Source organism: Coprinopsis cinerea (genome assembly GCF_000182895.1).
Source record: "Coprinopsis cinerea okayama7#130 chromosome 1 map unlocalized cont3.1, whole genome shotgun sequence".
NCBI lineage: Eukaryota > Fungi > Basidiomycota > Agaricomycetes > Agaricales > Psathyrellaceae > Coprinopsis > Coprinopsis cinerea.
The window spans coordinates 1,694,337-1,707,834 of record NW_003307544.1 but is presented as its reverse complement, the minus strand read 5'-3'; the positions used below and the strand labels follow the sequence as shown (position 1 = coordinate 1,707,834).

General features: G+C 51.1%; 7 protein-coding genes across 7 annotated transcripts; 4 read left to right on the top strand and 3 right to left on the bottom strand.

Moving 5' to 3' along the window:
• Window positions 1–10: 10 nt before the first annotated feature.
• CC1G_06734 (chondroitin AC lyase) lies at window positions 11–2,746 on the bottom strand (the record flags this gene model as incomplete). The annotated part of the gene is made up of 11 exons (XM_001828696.2): window positions 11–1,030; window positions 1,091–1,174; window positions 1,233–1,398; window positions 1,453–1,496; window positions 1,553–1,703; window positions 1,757–1,766; window positions 1,819–1,854; window positions 1,906–2,209; window positions 2,268–2,289; window positions 2,347–2,533; window positions 2,587–2,746. The coding sequence occupies 11 exons, from the start codon at window positions 2,744–2,746 to the stop codon at window positions 11–13; spliced, it is 2,184 nt and encodes a 727-aa protein (XP_001828748.2).
• An 898-nt stretch (window positions 2,747–3,644) lies between these two features.
• Window positions 3,645–4,571, bottom strand: CC1G_06733 (hypothetical protein; the record flags this gene model as incomplete). The annotated part of the gene is made up of 5 exons (XM_001828695.1): window positions 3,645–3,724; window positions 3,773–3,898; window positions 3,951–4,175; window positions 4,232–4,300; window positions 4,361–4,571. The coding sequence occupies 5 exons, from the start codon at window positions 4,569–4,571 to the stop codon at window positions 3,645–3,647; spliced, it is 711 nt and encodes a 236-aa protein (XP_001828747.1).
• A 459-nt stretch (window positions 4,572–5,030) lies between these two features.
• On the top strand, window positions 5,031–7,339 carry CC1G_06732 (small nucleolar ribonucleoprotein; the record flags this gene model as incomplete). The annotated part of the gene is made up of 5 exons (XM_001828694.1): window positions 5,031–5,169; window positions 5,221–5,979; window positions 6,027–6,344; window positions 6,394–6,899; window positions 6,953–7,339. The coding sequence occupies 5 exons, from the start codon at window positions 5,031–5,033 to the stop codon at window positions 7,337–7,339; spliced, it is 2,109 nt and encodes a 702-aa protein (XP_001828746.1).
• A 127-nt stretch (window positions 7,340–7,466) lies between these two features.
• Window positions 7,467–8,795, top strand: CC1G_06731 (protein transporter SEC9). Its single transcript, XM_001828693.2, has 3 exons — window positions 7,467–8,010; window positions 8,060–8,595; window positions 8,651–8,795. The coding sequence occupies exons 1-3, from the start codon at window positions 7,503–7,505 to the stop codon at window positions 8,663–8,665; spliced, it is 1,059 nt and encodes a 352-aa protein (XP_001828745.1). The 5' UTR covers window positions 7,467–7,502; the 3' UTR covers window positions 8,666–8,795.
• A 188-nt stretch (window positions 8,796–8,983) lies between these two features.
• CC1G_06730 (hypothetical protein) lies at window positions 8,984–10,515 on the top strand (the record flags this gene model as incomplete). Its single annotated transcript, XM_001828692.2, has 11 exons — window positions 8,984–9,034; window positions 9,090–9,463; window positions 9,511–9,594; window positions 9,649–9,744; window positions 9,795–9,811; window positions 9,865–9,905; window positions 9,960–10,022; window positions 10,067–10,143; window positions 10,196–10,229; window positions 10,292–10,345; window positions 10,396–10,515. 11 exons carry the CDS (start codon window positions 8,984–8,986, stop codon window positions 10,513–10,515), a joined length of 1,011 nt encoding a protein of 336 aa, XP_001828744.2.
• Window positions 10,516–11,639: 1,124 nt separating this feature from the next.
• CC1G_06729 (hypothetical protein) lies at window positions 11,640–12,785 on the bottom strand (the record flags this gene model as incomplete). The annotated part of the gene is made up of 2 exons (XM_001828691.1): window positions 11,640–12,136; window positions 12,188–12,785. The coding sequence occupies 2 exons, from the start codon at window positions 12,783–12,785 to the stop codon at window positions 11,640–11,642; spliced, it is 1,095 nt and encodes a 364-aa protein (XP_001828743.1).
• A 59-nt stretch (window positions 12,786–12,844) lies between these two features.
• CC1G_13645 (hypothetical protein) lies at window positions 12,845–13,382 on the top strand (the record flags this gene model as incomplete). Its single annotated transcript, XM_002912067.1, has 2 exons — window positions 12,845–12,901; window positions 12,954–13,382. The coding sequence occupies 2 exons, from the start codon at window positions 12,845–12,847 to the stop codon at window positions 13,380–13,382; spliced, it is 486 nt and encodes a 161-aa protein (XP_002912113.1).
• Window positions 13,383–13,498: the final 116 nt, after the last annotated feature.

Here is a 13,498-nt window from a genome sequence, read left to right as displayed (position 1 = left end):
GATTGAAAAGTTATCGAATGGTGCCAGATACACTGTCTCCCCTCCGTCCTCCACCAGGCAACTGAAATACCAGCGATTTTTCCGCCTGCCCCTTCCAGTACAAAGGTCGTTTGCCCCGGCCGATAGTGAATTTCAGTACGACTGTGTCAAGCATTTGGGTCGGGTCGGAGACAAGCACTGTGCCGTTTTTGGTGGAAAACATTACAATGACATTGGCTGTGGATGTAATGGTCATTTGAGCAATGGGTGTCCGGGTATCGATTGCAATTGAACTTTCGCCGTTGTTCCAAAATACGACCATCGCGATTCCCGTTCGCTGATCGTAAATAGCGGTAACGTTGTCGTTGTTGGCGATGGTCTCCACTCTGGGTAATTCGGTTCTCTGCAGGAAGTCTGGGTATGAAGTTCCAGGAAGGATGGTATATTCCAGAGGTTGCGACAGGTCGATATGTTCCAGCAACCCTGCCCACATGTCAACAGACACCGGGGGTTGGGTCGACGTACCAATCGCCGACCAGCTCCCAGTCCTCTCGCCCATGCGTACGTGCAAGGGAGTAGTGGCATTTGTCAAGCTCCTGAAGGCATACCCGACATTGTCGTGCCATAGCCGTTGAGGGCCAGTGATAGTCGACGAGTTCAATACTTCCCTCCTGTCTACGACGGTGAGTCCGTTGCGACGCTTTTGATCCAAAACTGAATATACGGGGGCCCCGCTACTGGACGCCAGAATGTTGATCACGACGTGTTGGGCACCGTCGTTGAGGAAGAACCATGTCTTTTGCCATCGCAGCGATCGAGTGGTGGGGTTCGTATAACGCATGGCCGCTATTCCAGTCTTTCCATCGGATAAACCGCCAACGAAACTCTCCCGGCCTGTGACCGTGGCCCCACTGCAATGTAAAAGCGTGTTGCGGTAATCCACTGTTGTTCCGGGAATCAGATCCCAGTCCCATGCAGCAGAGATATCGGTATATTCATTTCCTCGGAGGTAAGTGTAAAGCGTTCCATCGGAGAGGTGGAACCCGAGCGGCTAATCGGATCGGAGCAAGGATCAGCCCAGATAACATACGTTCGTTAAAATACGACTTACATTCTGTGAGTTGATGCATTCTGTGTTAAGCGTTCGACTGGAGTACATCTTGAGAGACGAGAAAAAGTTTGGACCTCTGTGGACCTGTGAATCATAGACTCGAATCCGGTTGAGCGAGCTGCTAGTGAATGTGGTGGCCCACCATATAATCATTTGCAAAGAACATTCTCGTTCCCGTCAATCCTCCTGCGTTTGCGCTGGAGAAGTTCTGCATGAGTGACTCCCCGAATGTAGTCAAGGATGGGGAAGACCATAGGCGCCCTAGTTCCCAAGTTTTGGTGAGGTTGATTTGGATGCTCCCAGTAGCCCTATTAGAAACGCTCAGACATGATATTTGACAGGCTATTGAGGTTTGGACTTACTGGTCGTCGATGACAGGGAACGTGATAAATCGCCCAAGAACGGACTAGTTGGAAGGACGGCCTCATGAGTCGCAGCTTGCGCGAATGCGAACGAACTCACAAAGTCAAAGTGCAAGACCTGGGAAAGCGTATTGGAGAAGATCATCCACCTATGTCCGTCGAACAACGTCTCGAATGCGGTCTGAGCAGTCGTATCTGCCGAGAACGATGTTCCCGCCGCAATCACCTCGACGTCCAACACTGCGTTCGAGCTAAGAGGAGTGTTCATTGTCTGGCAAGGTCGACAGAACTGTCAACCCCTTACTAGTCCTTTCCTGGTCGCACCTTAATTGGTTTAGACAATATACCACGTGGCATAGAACGTACCATAGTTTCCATTGTAAAGAACACCTGCATGTTGCGCTGGATGAAATATGTTTGAAATACGTTCGTGAAGTGAACGCATAGACGCACCAAAGGAACCGTCTGCCCGTATTCCGTCTACTTTTGTGACGTTTTGAATGACCAATTCGTCGTGGATTCGACGATAAGCGTCGGCGATCATTGAAATATTGCTATTGAGCAGCCCGCAGTCAATTCCGACTCGTGCTACATCGAGTGTATTCGCGCCAGTCAGGTATCCAACCTGATTCAGCTTAATCCCAAAGGTTCCAAACGATCGTCGAGTAATGTTCGAACAAACTTCTCTTTCCCTCAAGGTCAGCGAATCGCTTAAGAGCAGACATGATTGTCCTGCGAGTCTGGGAATGAGGATAATCTGTTTTGCGAGGTCAGTACGTTATCTTCATCAAGACATGGAGTGACTTTAAGCTTACGTTTGAGAACCAGTTGGTATTCCTGTGGAGTGGCCCTTCAGAGAGACATTTAGATGCAGATGACGGGAAGACGGCTTACCATAGAGAATCATCGACGTTGTCACACGGGCAGCGGGGGGTTCCACCCCAATCGAGACAGTCAACATTCGTGATATCACGGGAGAACCAATATTCCATGGCTCGTCCAATGGTAGTTCTCAGCCTTTCGTCCTTGACCCATTGTTCTGCTCCTCTGTATCCTCCGTGCCAAGCCCCGGACATGACCACTGTCCAGATGTCAGAACCAAAGATTAAATGGCATATTGCATGTATGACGCACGGATCCTCTGCCAATGCGCCTGAGCAGGCCAGTTAGCCCTTCGCGCCCCGCAGCCGGTCGTGTAATCAACTTCTGTATCAGGCCATTTGCCTGTCAAATTGTCCAGCGAGTCAAGCCTACAACGAGCCAATTCCCATTTGTGAACACCCGCTAGAGCCATTGGCAATGTCATGACTCACCAATGGGATATGTTCGAAGGATTTCTGAGCTGACCGACTATCAAGGAAACCCGACGTTGGTGAAGAACCGACAGATCCTCCGAGACCTGTCTAGTAATCTTGGAAGCGCTCCGATATTGCATGGGGGAGGGACCTGAACCATGGCGCAGTAGGTAGTCGAAGGCCCCCCGACCTTTCACAGCCGCAAGCCAGCCCGAGAGCGATCGCGAGGGAAACTCGGAAGGCAGGAGGAGGGAGGAGAAAATGAGGAGCATTGAAAGCAAGCACCCACTCAGTGCCACCGCAGAACCGAAACGCATCATGTCAAGAAAGGGTTGTGACCAAATATTGCAGTGGTGAAAGGCGCAGGGTAGGAAAGGCTAGGCTAGGGGTCCCTCACTACGAGATGGGGTGGGATTTTATCGTCGTTTCGGTCTGGTTTAGAATCGTCCAACAAAAGGAATGCTCACACAACGTCGACGTCGATGATCACGTCAACCTGCCCCTTCGAGTTCTGTACCCTATTGGTCACCAGAAGCTGACGAATTACCTTCTGTGAAAGCCCAACCGGCACTGGTGGAGGCTTCCACACACACGGTTGTGTCTGCATGTGCGCCGAAATGCCTTGTTTGGGACACCAGAACCTGGCAAGACCTGTGGCCGTAGTGCACTTCTTGATGTAAGTATTGGGTGGACAAACGCCGGGTAACCGGGTTCACAGGGTGCTCGTTACGTGCCGATCACCAGGTGAAGGTTTGCAAGCGCTGGAAAGTCCGATATCGATCAAAAGGGCGACTGAATGATGTATTAGAAGGTCAGATGGCGTACGCTAGGGACATTAAGCAAGAGACGTTAGAGTAGATCGTGCGTCGTAGGATCGTTGAAAGTGCTTCCAGTATTTTACTTGCTGAGCTTGACGTTCAGCTTCGTTAGGGAGCTGATGATCGGCACAGCGAAAAATGCGTAAGCCACATATACCACTGGAAGCAGTTAGCCGATGTCCTTCAGCTGTAGGCGGGTCTACATACTAACGAAGGCATTGCCAATCTCAGCGACAAGCTGCGGACCTTGCTGACCTTGCTCCAAGATCATGGCATTGAAGTCCTTGACGGTTTTCCCAAACCACATGCGGATAATTAGGAACGCAGTAAAGCCTGAAGTAGCATCAGTAAAGTGAATCTGGAGGAGGCAACGCAGCAACAGTACCAATCATAAATCCAAAGACGCCAATCCAAGCTGAAGCGTTCTGCAAATGAGGGGCATCGAAGACGCTAGAAGCCTTTCCAGGCATCTTGTGACGGAAGGAGATGAGGGTAAAGGTAACCAGGAATACGACAGAGAATGCCAAGGCAACCGCGATGAGTCCAGGAGCAGCAGCGGACGGGGCTGATAACAGAAGGCGGGGAGCATTCTCCGGGAGGACACCAAGCGCTAGAGACTATATTAGATCGGTGCAGCAACCCAAGGGTCAAAAGCAATTTCCCCACCGTATTCCGGTGCCAGTGCGGGAGCAGTGCAAGTTACTGTGTCATTGTTATTGGACCTAGAGCAAGAGCCTAAGACAAAGAAAGTGTTAGTTCATCCACGAGCAGGAGAGTAGATCGCTATACACAGACCCAATATGCCGATAAACACACTCGGACCATCGATTGACTTTGAGGGTCCTGGTTGGGACAACGTAGTCGATGGTGTGACCGTGAGCAAGGCCACACGATCATGGAGTAGAAGTGTGGGCGCAAGGAAAGCAAAAAGCGAGAGGATCGTGGCAGTAAGAGCCAGTACAGGGGCAAGGTAAAGAGTAGTAGCCTTCGAGAAACCAGCAATCATCGTGAATGAATGTCGTTGAACTTGAAAATGCGGGAACCCGGCTAGCGGACCAGAGAGAAGAAAGGGAAAAGAAGAAATGAGGAGCTGTCGCAATCGAGCGATGGAGGGTTATTGTGAGACGCCAGAGGGTTATATAGCCAATTCCCAACAGCGCGGTACGGAACAGTGTCACATTCGAGCACAAAGCGAAGCCAGAGTACATCAACAATAGCTTATTGTTCTTGCTCTTCTGTGAAATGGATCCGTCTAGATTAAGCTGTCCGTTGCATGTTCGCTACCGTAGATTCTCGCGAGCCTTGTAATTGCTGGGGGACGTTAGAAACGGGGGTTGTCGTTGTCCAAAGTCTTGTCTTGGGCGCGTCGTCCACCTTCCAGATTCGGTGACGCCAAACACGGCAACACAACACCCTCGGTGATGGTGGAATTTTAATCTACTCTTGGACATTCCAAGTTACCGCCATGGCTCAAGTCGAATCTTCCTACGAAAAGGTTTTCTCAGACCTCAAACAGAAGCTAGAAAAGCCAGAGCAGTTTGCCTTGGGAAGCAATGATATACGGAGTGCAGCCATCCAGGCCGCCAAATCCGTGTTCGATGTCTGTGAGTGTCCCCAGGAATCATACCAAACCGTATGAAATTTACAATACATAGCCTTACGGGAAGAGTCGTTTTCAATAAAGCATATCAATGCACTACTATCATCCCTCACCCCATTCGAAGCACCGCAAACCCGGTCCAAGTCCAAAGCAGGCAACACGAACCAACCGTCCGCCCCAAGCCTTTCCTTCAACCCAACGCCCCTTGCTTCCCTATTCGTCGACGACTTGGAGGAAGAACAAGTATGGGCTCAACTTGAGCTCCGCACTAAACATATTTGCGATCTGTTAGACGTTGTTCTGGAGGGAGAACTTGCAGATCCTGACGAAAATGACGAAATCCGACAAGCGCTGGAATCTGGCGGATTCTCCTTCGATGAGGATGACGAGGACGAGGATGGAGAAGACGATGAACTTGGCGAGGATGAAGATGATATACAGGAGGATGATTCTGAAGAAGAATCGGTCGACGACAGCGAGCTGTTGGAAGATGGTTTTCAAGACGAGAGCGACGAAGTTTCGGACGAGGACGAAATTGACGGGGGACATCAGTCTCGCGCAGTATCAGACTCCTCTGAAGAAGACGAACCGTCGCCACCTCCAGCGCGGAAACAGCGACATCGCAAGTCAGAAGTAGATGACGACTTCTTCGACTTATCTGAATTTAAGGCAGAGGTTGAGAGGGCGGAGGCGAAATCCTCGTCGCGAGGCCATTTGGCGGCGGACGACGACTCGGATGATGAATTGGACGACGATATCGACCTTTTTGCTCCGGTAGACGAGGAAGGAGACACGGAAGCAGATGATGCTAAAGGTGAATAACCACTCGGCATCCTTCTTCCCTTTCTGACGCCTTGGAAGAAATCTTCTACAGCGACTTCTTCGAGCCCCCCAGGGAAACCACGAAAAAGCCATCTAAGGCTTTACAAAACGTTCGGTTCCATGACCAGGTGAACGTCAAGAAAACAGCTGCGAAGAAACGAACACTGGATGACCTGATAGAGGAACACGAGTCCGGTTCTGGTTCTTCATCCCCGGAAAGCGGGGAAGAGGAAGAGGAATCCGAGTTCGAGTCGGACGACGCGTCCTCGATGAGTGCGCAAGACCGGGTGAGGACGACGATCGAGCGGCTCAAAGACGATCTGTTCGCAGATGACGACGAGGAAGGTCCTGAGAAAGGTCAGTGTTGTGTATTCATGTTGTGCGTTCCAATTAACACAGTTTGTAGATATGACAACCTACGAAAGACGCATGGCAGCGTTACAAGCGCAAATCTCGGAGCTCGAGCAGGAGAATGTTGGTCGCAAGGACTGGGCGCTGATGGGTGAAGCCGACTCTCGTGCACGCCCACAGAATTCTTTGCTTGAAGAAGACCTCGACTTCGATCGTGTTATGAAGCCAGTGCCTGTCATCACAGAAGAAAAGGTCCAGTCTCTGGAACAGTTGATCAAGACGAGAATTTTGGAAAATCGGTTCGATGATGTGGTCAGAATACGACCTATGGATGACAAGGCTTTCCTTCCATCGAGAATATTGGAGCTTCAAGATTCCAAGTCATCTCAGTCGCTTGCCCAGATCTACGAGGACGAATACATGGCTGCCCAAGGGGATACTTCCAAAGTCGACGACCGTGACGGCAAGCTCAGGAAGGAGCATGAAGAGATCGAGTCACTCTGGGACAAACTCTGCGAAAAGCTTGATGCGTTAAGCAATGCCCATTTCGTTCCAAAACAAGTAAGTGGAACGAAGCGTGGATGCACACCGCAATACTTACGACCTATTTGCAGCCGAAATCCCTTATATCTGCGGTTTCCGATGTCTCAACTGCAACATTGGAATCGGCCCTTCCAACGACCAAGTCGGCGACGTCCATGCTTGCGCCAGAAGAAGTATTCGCCGCCGAACCTTCTCAACTACGCGCTCGAAGCGAGCTTACACCCGCAGAGAAACGAGCTCTGCGTACAAAGGAGCGCAAGCTCAAAAAGAAACAGAGGGATATGTTAGAGAAGACGGTCGACAAAACTGCAAAGGCTCGGGGTGTCGGAGGGGTGAAGAAGCAGAAAGAAGCGGCCTTGGCCAGCATCGCGAAGCATGGAAAAGGCGTGACGGTCGTCGGAAAATCCGCGAAAGACCTCAAGTCTCTGGCGGGAAAGCGGTCCCAGAAGTCATCATGAGTGTTTGCAGTAGCGTAGCTTGCTATCCCATAATAGGGGTCGTACATACCCAATTTGATAACAGGATCACGTGCATCCCGCTATATAATCCGTCGCAAGGCTGTGAGTATCCTCGTTACCGCCAACACTCAAGTATTGAGCCGCTGCTACTAGACTCTACAGCATGAACTTCTTCAGAAAGAAAGAAACAATTCCTCCTGTGGCTCCACCAGCAGCACCATCTGGCCCACCCCCGGCGTCCCAGCGTTATGCACCTCAGACCTACGTCCCCAGTCGTGACGCCGGCAAATTCGACAGCGTAGCATACTCTGCATCGACAAACAAAGGCCCCCAGCCAAATCCCAATGACAACTACTATGATAGGTATAGCCGGAGTAGGAATGTGGGGGATGTTTACGCCCGTGGTGGTGGTGATGCAACCGAAGATCGCAACGAGTTATTCTCTGGTTATGATGCAAGCAAATCCGGAGGTTCTGGTCGATTCTTTGACGGTGGTGTCATCCCTGATCGCGAGCCTGGGCAAGAGACGGAAGAAGACATAGAAGGAATCAAGAAGCAAACTCGATTCGTCAAACAAGAGAGTGTTCACTCTACTAGAAATGCCTTACAGATGGCCCGTCAGGCCGAAGAGACTGCTAGAAACACTCTTACTCGCCTGGGTGACCAGTCCGGTATGTGTGTGCTTTGCCTGTATTTTAACAAGACTTACACTCTTCGCAGAAAAACTTGCCAATACGGAACGTCACCTTGACGTATCCAAGGGCTACTCGATGCGTGCCGATGACAAGACCGACGAACTTAAGCAACTCAATCGCTCCATCTTCCGTCCTGTCATTACCTGGAACAAGGACGCGAAGCGGGCTGCTCAAGAGGCCAAGATTCAGGCGCGCTACGAGGAGGAGCGGGACGAGCGCGAGAAAGCAATGATGGATATCCGCGAAACCCAGGCCCGACTTGGACAAGCTTCGACCTATGGTCGTAGCAACGAAGAGGAGCTTCTGGGAGGATCGAGGTTCAAGAACTCGGCGCAGAGTCGTGAGCAACGCAAGCGCTACCAATTCGAAGCCACCGCTTCAGATGATGAGCTAGAAGATGAATTGGATACCAACCTCGACGAAATCAGTGACATTAGCAAACGTCTGAAGGCACTTGGGACGGCTATGGGCCAAGAGCTTGACAACCAGAACGCCCGCATCGACAGAATTGCTGGCAAGACCGATGCCCTGGACAGCAGAATTCACAGGAACACTGAGAGGGTGGGTGTTGTTCTATCGGTTGCCCACATATACGTCCTGATTGTACTTTTTGCAGCTAAAACGAATCTAATGACATGTGGCTACCACGCGGTGCTTGGAGGGGCTGGACCTCGGACGGATTCGGTTGTGGATTGCTTGGATTTCTGATTGTATAATAATTAGCGATATTGGCCTACAATATTGTGACTTTCTTTCCGCGCAGACGCTGGCTTGGAATTTCCATTTGAGCCTCAGATAGGGGCTAATCCGTTGCCTAACACGATCACCTGGCCCTCACGTGCTTCGTCTCTTTTAGTAATGTCACATCCGGTGCCTTTCACGACGCGTCGTGCTTGCCAGCTGTCGCCTTCATCCACGACTCAGCTCAGCAAACGCAACTCACATTAACATGCCGGCACTATCAGAATACGAGAGACAGCGTCAAGAGAACATCAAAAGGGTGCGCTATCATCGCAACACTGGATCCGACGGACGTTCTCACACTCTACTTGCAGAATCAAGAATTACTCAAGTCGCTGGGGTTAGATGGTCCCATTAGCGCTCTCCTCGAGCCCAAGGCTCAAAAGACGAAGCCAGCTCCCAAGAAGAGTAAAAAGCGGAAAACAGAGGCCCAGGAGCTGGGCGACACCAGAAATGGCGACGACACTGAGGAGCCTGCTTCAAAGGCTCAGCGATCTGAGCAAGCCAATGATGTGTCAGAGGCACCAATACCGGGACCGCGACGCAGCGCAAGAAATGCGGGGAAGAAGATTGACTACACCAAAGAGCTGAAGACCGCGCGGAACATGCCCCTAACCACTATCAATGACTACGATAAACAGGGAAGCGATGAAATTCCAAAGAAAGGAACGTTGGATCCCTCCAGATTGTGAGCCCTCTTTTGCTTGTCGACGATAGCTTCTCACATCCGTGCAGTAAAATCTTTGGACACATTCCAGGAATTGAGGTTGGAACTTGGTGGGCACAGAGGGCGCAATGCAGTGCGGATGGTGTTCATGCGTTAGTGCATTTAGACCAGTGGTTTTGTTGGTTTGATTTACAGCCAGCCTGTAGCCCGTACGTTCAAGGCATTTCGGGAGGAAAAAATGGTGCATATTCGGTGGCTCTGAGTGGTGGATACGATGATGACGTTGATATGGGTTACGCTTTGTGAGTAGCATCAAACTTTCACATCTGCCCGTTTTCTGAACGTAAAGCAGCACATACACTGGTTCTGGTGCATGTCGATTGGTTCTTCGGATAGGTCGCTGTTACTGACAGGTGATTTAGGAGGTAGGGACTTGAAAGGCACCCCGTCGAACAGGAAAAATGTAAGCTGGCCGTATTTGATAAACTCTCCCCCCTTTCTAAAACGTGTTCTTCAGCTGCGAACGGCACCCCAGAGTTCCGACCAAACTTTTGAAAACCTAGCCAACAAAGCCCTTTTGGTAAGGCTTTTGTCAGTGACATAGGTCCTCATTAACTTTGCCAGAAATCGACCGAAACCAAGAAGCCCGTTCGAGTCATCAGAGGCTACAAGGTGCCATCGAAGTATGCTCCATACGAAGGGTAACAGTTTCACCTCTCGAGCCAGTTAACTTAGTGCTGAAGAAAGAATCAGTTATCGATACGACGGGCTATATACTGTCGAAAAGGTCTGGATCTGCTCTCACTCTGGATGGCGGATCCTGTTTTATTCACCTGCTGTCATATATAGGCATGGATGGAAAGGGGGTTATCCGGATTCCTCGTCTGTAAATACGCTTTCAAGGTCGGTTCCTTCATATCAGCAACCTGTTCTGCTGCTGAATCCCGTACCAGCGCCTCCCCGGACAGCCTCCTCTTCCCGTTCGAGAGGAGACCGAAGAAGCCGCTATCGTTGAGCAGGGCGGTGAAGGCAGCGTCAATGAATATGAAGAAACCACCAGTGTCACAACCTGACAAACAATATTTGATAGTTTAGGTTCCTCAGATACAACATCAGTTGTCTTTCTCCTTCCTTCCTGCTGTTCTTCGATTCGGTTGTCTGATACCTACTCCCGGCACCCGATAATACCTTTTTGATACCCATATCGTGTCTTGTGGTGCTTTCTTCGTTTTCGCTGTCAATCTTGTTACCCGTGGCGCTTGTACTTCTGTGATTAAAGGCTCACTGGCATACTCTATGGCGAGATCCCCAACCCCCCAGTTGAAGGGCTGGCGTGGAGCAACTTGATCGGCCGAATTTGGAAGGCAGACTTCTATTTGGAACTATCCGGCAAGTCTCGCCGCTGCTTGAGCAGAGGCCAAGGTGGCTTATGAGGCTACATTCGTTGGCCGGCTACTGGAAATCAAATTATCCCATGTAAGATTTAGCACCTCTTTTTGCCCGCTCTCCAACTCAGGTCGTTGCTCATGCATTGTCCTTCCCTGGGATAGTTGTATGGTAAGTGGTTACACTTTCCACAGTGATGGGTAGGTTGAGGTGCTTGTCATATGTACCAGCGATCGCGAGCAATCTAATGTATGTGTGGTATCCACAGGACCGATCTTGACCATGAGTGTTGACGAGGACAAACTTTCCGGGTTATGGGCATGGGAAGCATGGGGAAAGTCGGAGAGGGCGGATGATATTGACCCCACCTGCCCCACTTCATCCCCGCATTCGCCTCCTCCGCTCTCCAGGCCAAGCTCTGCAACTTCTTTACTCCGTTGATGGAGTACTCCTATCAGTGACGATCAGGACAATGACGACACGCCCCCGCCCCAGCTTTTCCAATACCCTCGAAAGAAGAGAATGCCAAATGAGGGTTCCACTGCAGCGGGAGGCATTAGTGTTCCAGGGTCGAACAAGTAGAAGGCGATGTGATGGACACCTTGACCCGCGTCGACGTTTACTCGCTGGTACTAGTCTTGCAGCGTAAACAAACTTATCCCGATGGATATGCGGCATTGTGACTAGGATCTCTACAAGTACATATGGACGGAATCAATACATCAGTACCGTGAATGGTATTATTCTTGCTTTGCGGCCCGCGTACAGGCGAAGGTTGAACGGTGTTGTTTCACATACTACTTACCCAAAATCATTCCTCAATCGCACTTCGTACCAAGGCAACGAACGCTTCGGTGTCTGAAGACAAACCTGTGCGGTGACGGTCGGCCTTCCAAAGTTGATAGAGGCCCTGTATCGTCTGCCGGAGTGCCACATCCGTTTCATCGGTGGTGGAATTTCTTTCACCCGCGAGGTTGTTTTGAGAAGCGGCTGTCAAGGGCGAATCGACGGGGGTGGCTCCAGTAAACTCCAACTCAGGAGCGTCACGGGTGGGGGATGTGGTGTTGGAATCGGTGGAGGCTTCTTCATCATCGTCGATGGGGCTCATGGGAGGGCTTGATGGACGTTGTGAGAGATCAGCAAGCCGTTTGGCAAGAGATCCGGGTGAGGGTGGGACAAGGGGGTTGTATAGCTCGGTGGAGTTGGGTTGGAGCGATCCCGACGTGACGAACACCCGCTCGCCCTCCAAGTGTTGGTCAAGGTTGCGCTTTACGGGAAGAGGGGATGGGATCGTGGAGTCGGCAGTGCCTGGAAGAGGTCAGAGGTGCGAACAGACGTTTGAATGGTGGGGAGCATTACCATGGATAGAAGAGTAGCGTGCCCAATAGGCATCCTCAGAATTCAGAGGAGTGTGGGGTTTTGCGGGGACTTTCACAGAACGATCGTGGTCGTCTTCCTGGCCGTATGAGTTCCAATAAGAATCGTCGTCCTCGTCTCCACTGGCGATGGACACAGGGTAAGAGGCCTCTTGGAGGAAATCATTGGTGGACTGAAAGATGCCCAGGGCATCAGAGAACTCGTAGGTGTTGGAGGGGAAAGGCATGAAGGCGATATTGTGGTACTTCCAAGCTTGATCCCAATGAAATATAAGACGGACGGTGTCTGTAATGGACACATGGGCTTCCAGCGTCTCCGGGTCTGCTGAATATTTGACCGTAGGGCTGAGATCCGAATGCGGGGCCTTGGGAAATGTATTTAGAAAATGGGTGGCGGCTTCTAAACTGGTAGGCCAAGCAAGATATTCTGCGGCATCGTTGATTGTGATGTTGAGGAAATGGTGCCGCTGCAGCAACGGGATCGAGACGAGGGTCGAAGGCAGAGGCTCATCGAGGTTGACGATGAGCTCGAGCAGGTGGCTGACAGTGGCGATGGAGATGGGATAAGGCTCCGTCGACATGATCAAAGCAATGGCAGAGATACTGGCGTGTGAACATTCGCTCTTCTCTCCAAACCACCATGAACAGGCGCTTCCTCGGCCTCCTCTTGATTTTGCCCCTCCTCGCCCAAGCTCAGGTATGTCAGCTTTCTCACTGCACCACAGTTTCACCTTCTCACATTGTTCAAGGACGATGATTCTCCCTCCTCAAGCCCCTCGGCCACACAACGCCCCACCGCCGATTCTCCTCGCTCAACAGTCATCACAACCACCGTCCTTTCTGAATTCGTAACAACTCGCAACGGCGAGGCTAGCACCGGCACCCGCACCAGTGTCCTCACCACAACCGTCCCAGTCGGTGGTGACGACGGCGATGACGCCGGCGACAACAGTAGCCGCAGACCATCATCAACCAGAAGCACTCCCCTTCCAACAGCTCCTGAAGACGTCCCCCGTGGTGGAGGAACAAATGGCGCCCCAGTCCCAGGAGCAACTGGGGTCGGTGGGGCCTATGGTCCAGACGATGATTTCATTGCCGGCGCACTTTCGCTCAAAACTTCAGCGTTCGCTGTCTCTGTCGCCGGCGCAGCTGTTGGTGCAGGCATGGTTCTGTTGTAAAGCTCGAGCACTTTGTTGGACATTGGACATTACACTTGACACTCCTTTACTGCATCAACATATAATGACTCCAGACCATCTGTCTATACCCTCCGTAATGATTATTAGTATACATT